Below are 6,184 nucleotides of genomic sequence, written 5' to 3'. Positions count from 1 at the left end.
CTCTCTCTCTCTTTTCTCTTTTTGCTCATTTGTTTTGTCTCTTAAAGTCCACAGATGAGTGAAATCATATGGTATTTGATTTGCCCTTCTCTGACTGACTTATTTTGCTAAGATTATACTCTCTAGCTCCATCTATGTCATTGTAAATGGCAAGATTTCCTTTTTTTTATGGCTCAATAATACTAATACTCTATTTTATAACCACATCTTTTTTATCCATTCATCTATCAATGGACACTTGGGCTGCCTCCATAATTTGTAATATAGTCATGTACATGATTCTTTTATGTGTGTGCTTCTTATTAATGTATTCAATAAGAAGATCTAGTGGCTAGTCCAATAATTACTATAATTTCAAGTTAATGATATTAATGATATATTGAAATAGCTTCAAAAACATTAATATGAAATAAAAATATCTGTGATTTCCATCGGTGACAGTCACAGATACTAACAGAAGATGGCTTTGTGGCCTACACTTATCATTAAAGAAATTGGTAAATTTCGGTAGAAATTACGAAATGTACATATATATTTTTTTCATATCCTTTTTGAATTGTATTCATGGACCTAAGGTTAAGAACTCCTGAACTAAGCCAAGACTAACACAATCCAAAATGTCTACCATGGCGATAGGGACATGGCCTAGGCTTTCTCACATTAACCTGCCTTACTGGCCTAGGGAAGTAGCATGTCTTTGCCTTCCAACATGGAAGTACCACTGGGTGAAGGCATTCAGTCATCATTTGTCTGTGTAGCTTTGTGGATACTCACTTTAGAATCAAGGCTGGAAAATTAAGCACTCAGGTGGGCTTTTGCCATTTGTGCCATCCATCTGTCATGGCAGTGATAAATGAGCCTAGAGGTAGACATCCATTCCTAACATCCATTCCAAACCACCGACCAATGTTCCACACTTCATAGGTGCAACTGTCCTTTGCCCTTTCATGTTCCATACCTCTGGCTACTCCTTGTCTTGTTCACTTACCAGAAAGACACCATGAACTATGAATATGTTGGCTTGCAGAGAACATTCTCCCTCCTCCTGGGTATCCCTTTCAGGCCTCCGACTTCCTTTAGAATCTGGCTGGGATTCTCGTTCCAGCACCACTCCTCCTGTTGTCTCTTCTAAATTTCACCTCCCTTTCTGTGTCTTTTTGCAAATTGAGATGTCCTTCCAGGTCTGGAAATCTGTGACTCCGGTGCTGAAATGAAGTCTTCTTCTTGCAGAAACCATAAAGAGAGTAGGCTGTGGAGGCAAACCAGCGGCAGTTGGATTCCTGTTGCAATATTACTAGCTGTGTACCCTTGACCCTATTACCTAACTCCCCTCCATGCCTCAGTTTCCTCCTAAGAAAAAAATGGGAACTACTTTTCTCATAGGGTAGTTGTGAGGACTCAATCCTTTAAAGCTTGGGGAGCACCTGGTGGCTTAGTCTGTACAGCGTCTGACCCATCATGCTGAGGATTGTGAGTTCAAGCCCCACACTGGGTGTGGAGCCTTCTTCTAAAAAATGAAGAGAATATTTAGGGGCACCTAGGAGGCTCAGTCAGTTAAGCAACCGACTCTTGATTTTGGCTCAAGACATGATCTCAGGGTTGTGAGATCCACCCACCCACCCATCATGTCTGGCTCCTGGCTGGGTGTGGAGCCTGCTTAAGATTTTCTCTCTCCCTCTACCCCTCCCCCCCACAACCTCGTCCATTTGCTCTCTTTTTCTCTTTCTAAAAAAATTTAAAAATTAAAAAAAATAAATGCTTTAAAGCTCGTAAGCTTAAAGATGCCCGGCATAGAATGAGCGTTCAGTAAATACCGCTAGTTATTTTCTCAGCCTTTGGCTATGACCGTCACTGTCAGTGAGGTTCTCCAAGGCCAATCTTTACATATTCTTCCCACTCTGTGTTCCTGGACCATTGACTTCAGTGACAGTGGAGGGCTCTTTTTAATCTTCTGAGGCCTGAGCTAGGGAGATCAAGAAAGATCTAGAAGTTACATCATCATTGTGATCACCGTCAACATCATCATGATCACATCTGACATTTGCTGAAACTTCCTGTTATGCTGATACTTTTACGTTGTATTTAATCCCACCAACACCCCCACAGGTCTGTATTATTCTTCTCATCCGTAGTTGAAAAATCAGGCTCCCAGGCACATGGATCTTTCCCCTGAATTGAGGATCATCTCTGTCTAGCCACAGGCTGCTTGCCTAAGGATGTGAGGTCACCACAGAGTAGCGTCTGAGGGGAGCTGTGGACAGCGACTATTTGTCTGGTTTTCTGCTCTCGTCCGAAACCGCTCTGGTTTTCCGGACTCAGCCATCCTGAAAGAGACTTGGCTTAGAGGCGGCCATCTGGCATCAGCTCATGCAGTTTTTGTGAAGTCACATGTGGTCCCAGAGTTGCCAGGAAAAAGGATGCCTTGATGAGCCAAAATGCAAATTCTTTAGGAGAGGAAAAGTGAAAGTGAGCTTGTTCACACTATGCAGGGCTCCAAGGAAATGACACAACTCCAGAGACACAGTGTCCTGCCACTAGGTTCCAACATATTACAGGGGCATTATTTTGCATTTGATCTTAAACTTGCCTCCTAATAGTTTGCTGCTTTGACCATTATGAGAGGCAGAGGTGACCCAAATTAAAAAGAAGTTGATATTTAAAATACTAAAGCTGGGTGCCTCCAGACATTAGAAATGCAGTCCTCTGGGAAGCTAGAGTGATGCAGGGATGGGAAGCATATTTTCCTCATTAATCTCCAGCGTCCCTTATCCTGGAGATAAGTTGTTCAAAGCAGGTCAAGGCCAAAAGAAGGGGATGTGGGGATGCTTATCTAGTTTGTGCCCATCTGAAAGGATTTCTAGGACCTTCGCTGAGGTTTCTAGAGACTCTTCTTTGGCTATTTGTCTTTCCTCTTCGTTCTCTTCCTCCTTTCTTCCTCTATTTCTTATTTCGTTTCTTTCCCCTGGTCTTGCCTTCTCCAGAATGCCTGCCCCACTGTTCCACCCATCAGCTTGCAGAGGCTTGCTTGGGGTCCCTCAATGCCTAAGGGAAGCCTAATTTTCCTCCAGCCAAGCCTAGGACTTGGTTACCTGGGCTTTGAGTGTTCTTTTCATTTATAAAGTCCTGCTCTTCCTTTTGCCTCTCCCAGACCTTGTAAATTACATTTACGATGGAGGACTGGGGTCTAAGGCCTCTAGCAATTGTTGGCATTTTAGACCAGCACAACTAATGTCATTGTTTGTTGAAAATTGTCTTGGGGAGTTTGTATAGGGCATTTAGAGATAGGTTTTTCTGTTTTGTTTTGTTTTTAAGAAAGACTATTTAAAAGCCCCTTAGAGAGGCACCTGTGTGGCTCAGTGGGTTAAGCCTCTGCCGTCAGCTCAGGTCATGATCCCAGGGTCCTGGGATCGAGCCCCGCATCGGGCTCTCTGCTCAGCGGGGAGCCTGCTTCACCCTCTCTCTCTGTCTGCCTCTCTGCCTACTTGTGATCTCTGTCTGTCAAATAAATAAATAAAATCTTAAAAAAAAAAAAAGCCCTTTAGAAAAACTGTTAGAAGTTAGATAAGATCCAAATATTTAGAAAATTCTAACTGAAACCTGCCTGATTTGATGCAAGCCCCATTTGGATGCAGAAGGTGAAAAATTCTAATAAATTCAAGCCAGATCAGCAGCTAATCCTCAGACCAGAGCCAGCAGACTGCAGGCTCCTCTCAGATGAGGGGAACTGAGTCATCTATTGATAAGGCCACAGAAGGAACACACAGGCCTCTGCTTGAAGAAGGTGGCCCAACCAAAGAGCTCAAGGAGGAAGCAGAATGCCATTTGGGGGCTGTGGTGATGATTCCTTCCTTCTAAAAGGGGATCACTGAAGCTGTCAGCCCTCCCCCCCCACCCCACACTGCCACCACACACTCACCTGTTCCCAAAGTAGTCCCAATTCTGGAACCTTCCTGTTTGGGTTTCTTAAAGTATCATTCAGTGGTTCTCATATCCTCCATAGAACTCATTAAAACATATATACCTGCCCCCGAGTCCAGAGTTTCTGACTCGGTAGATCTGGAATGGAGTCTAAGAATTCGTGTGTCAAACAAGTTCCCAAGTGATGTTGGTGCTGCTGGTCCAGGGACAACACTTTGGGAACCACTGGTGTAGTTCATGGGCAGGCTCTGGAATCAGATCTCTTGGGTTCAAAGACCAGCCCCATCACTCACACACAGGAGCCTCTTGAGCAAGTTAACTTTTCTGTTGCCTTAGCATCTCATCTGTTTAAAAGAAAAATAAATATAGGAATTGTACCTGCTTCCGGGTGTTGTTTGGGGGGTAGATGAGATAATGCATGGAAAGCCAAAACTGCTACACGCCAGCGCTCACTAATTCAGTGGCTGCCCGTGTGTTATTTCTCCAAACACACCAACATTGCAGAGGTGTTCTCAGGCCAACAGCCATCCTGAGTCACTTGCTCACACAGAGACCTTCCGGGCTGCTGGCATTCTGCAGGGCTTAAGGAAGCTGGACCACTTGGACTTCACCAGATGCCATTGGTCCTGAAAGCACATATACACAAATCCTCACTTCTGAGTCTTTCTCGAAGCCAGGTATCTGAAACCTGCTTTCACTGCCACTGAGCCCTCTGGCCTCAGCCTAAGCACCCATGTGAAAATTTTTATCAACACACTGGTATCCTTTCGTGCTCCGTGACTGAGAGACAAATAAACATGGGCCAGAGTCTCTTGCCTGCTATCCCAAGTACTAAATTTTATATTGGCTGAATTTTGCTGAGTGAATTTAGACTTCCAGCAGGCTTGGGTTGCCAGAGCCTCGGAGGCTTCTGGATATTTTGTACAATTTCTTCTTCTTCTGTCCACTTTTACCGTTTCTAAAATTAAATTAAGAAAACAGAACAAAAACGAATCAAGGAAAAGTCAGAAGAGTTCAATTGCTAGACTTGCTTTTTGTTTTTATTATCAACAATCAAGTTAATGGTACACTCTTGGAAAACTATATGCACATGTAGAAATATTTCCCTTTTAAATAGAAGCATTCATTATAACACATATAAATAAATTTGAAAATCTGAAACATAACTTATAACGCTTATGTTCACAAACAGAGTCCCAACAAGAAGAAAAAAGAAATCAGACAGACATGCACCTGATAACAAAAATATATACCATTGTCTGAACCGTGGTCTCTCTAAACACAAAGGAATTGAACCCGTGAGAACCTTATTACTCCATAAAGACACACCATAGAGACTACAAGAAGAGAAAAACATTATACGGTCACGTAGAGGAGACGGTCTGTACTGATATTAACACGATACAATTCAGTCACAGAACACAGTTGTAGAAAGACACCGAAAAAGTTAAAGCCTCAACATTCAACTAATATCTATAGTTTGTGCCTTTTAAAATAAAAAAACAAAAAAACAAAAAACCAAAAATCCCAACAGAGATGTCTAATCTGCTTGAAGAATGGAATCATCAATATACAGTCCATCCACCATACAGGATGTGAGTCCATTTCGGATCAAACAGAAATGCAAACCGAGACGCTTCTGCAACCTTGTGCGGACGCCTTTCTCCGCTCGGTTGATTTCTCCGCAGCCAGTTGCGTGGACTGCAATTGACTCGAATCCAAAGCAGTGCCAAAAAGTTCGGTAAAAGCTGGTGGAAGAAGAAAATGCCGGTGGGGGTGACGGGAGAGAAAAAAAGGGAAGAGCTGCGAAATATGAGACCGTTTGCAGAGTTTGTGGATGAGAAGGCATCTCATGTATAGGGCATCTTTCAAGGGCCGAGTGGCTGCAAAGAGCCGGGGTTGGGAGTTGCCACTGTGTGGGGTTAGGATGCGCTAATGGCGGGATGGTGTCTGGCGAGGTGGGACAGGCAGGCGGGAGCGAGGAAGTCACCTTGGCCTCGGGGACAGTCCGCTGGAGTCGTCGCCCGCGGCAGCGCGAACCCAAGGACACGAGGGGAAGGAGGGCTGAAGGCATCCCATCCTCACTCCCTTGAGGAGGAGCCCCAAGGGGGTGCGCTGTCAGGAGGGGTCCACAAGACAGACCCGGCTAGCTTCAGCCTCCCTTCTCCCCACCTTCCTTGTTTCCCCTCGGATTTTAACACCTTTCCGGGTGGATTGTTGGCTTGTTTTTGAAGTGATTGCTGCCTTCCTGATTTTTTTTTTTTTT

The 6,184-nt window shown here is 44.1% G+C and overlaps 1 protein-coding gene across 1 annotated transcript in view; it reads right to left on the bottom strand.

Annotated features, from left to right (window-relative positions):
* Positions 1-2,340: 2,340 nt before the first annotated feature.
* Positions 2,341-6,184, bottom strand: part of PHOX2B (paired like homeobox 2B) — a 6,845-nt gene continuing 3,001 nt past the window's right edge. Inside the window, exons 4-5 of the mRNA XM_032837406.1 lie at positions 5,548-5,666; positions 2,341-2,444 (exon numbers count right to left, since the gene is read on the bottom strand). Of these exons, the coding sequence (XP_032693297.1) occupies positions 2,341-2,444; positions 5,548-5,666 (223 nt within the window). The remainder of the gene's footprint in view (positions 2,445-5,547; positions 5,667-6,184) is intronic.

Source organism: Lontra canadensis, unplaced genomic scaffold (assembly GCF_010015895.1).
Source record: "Lontra canadensis isolate GAN:19392208 unplaced genomic scaffold, GSC_riverotter_1.0 scaffold1, whole genome shotgun sequence".
Lineage (NCBI taxonomy): Eukaryota > Metazoa > Chordata > Mammalia > Carnivora > Mustelidae > Lontra > Lontra canadensis.
The sequence above is the reverse complement of the archived record's forward strand: the minus strand, read 5'-3'. Positions and strand labels throughout refer to the sequence as shown.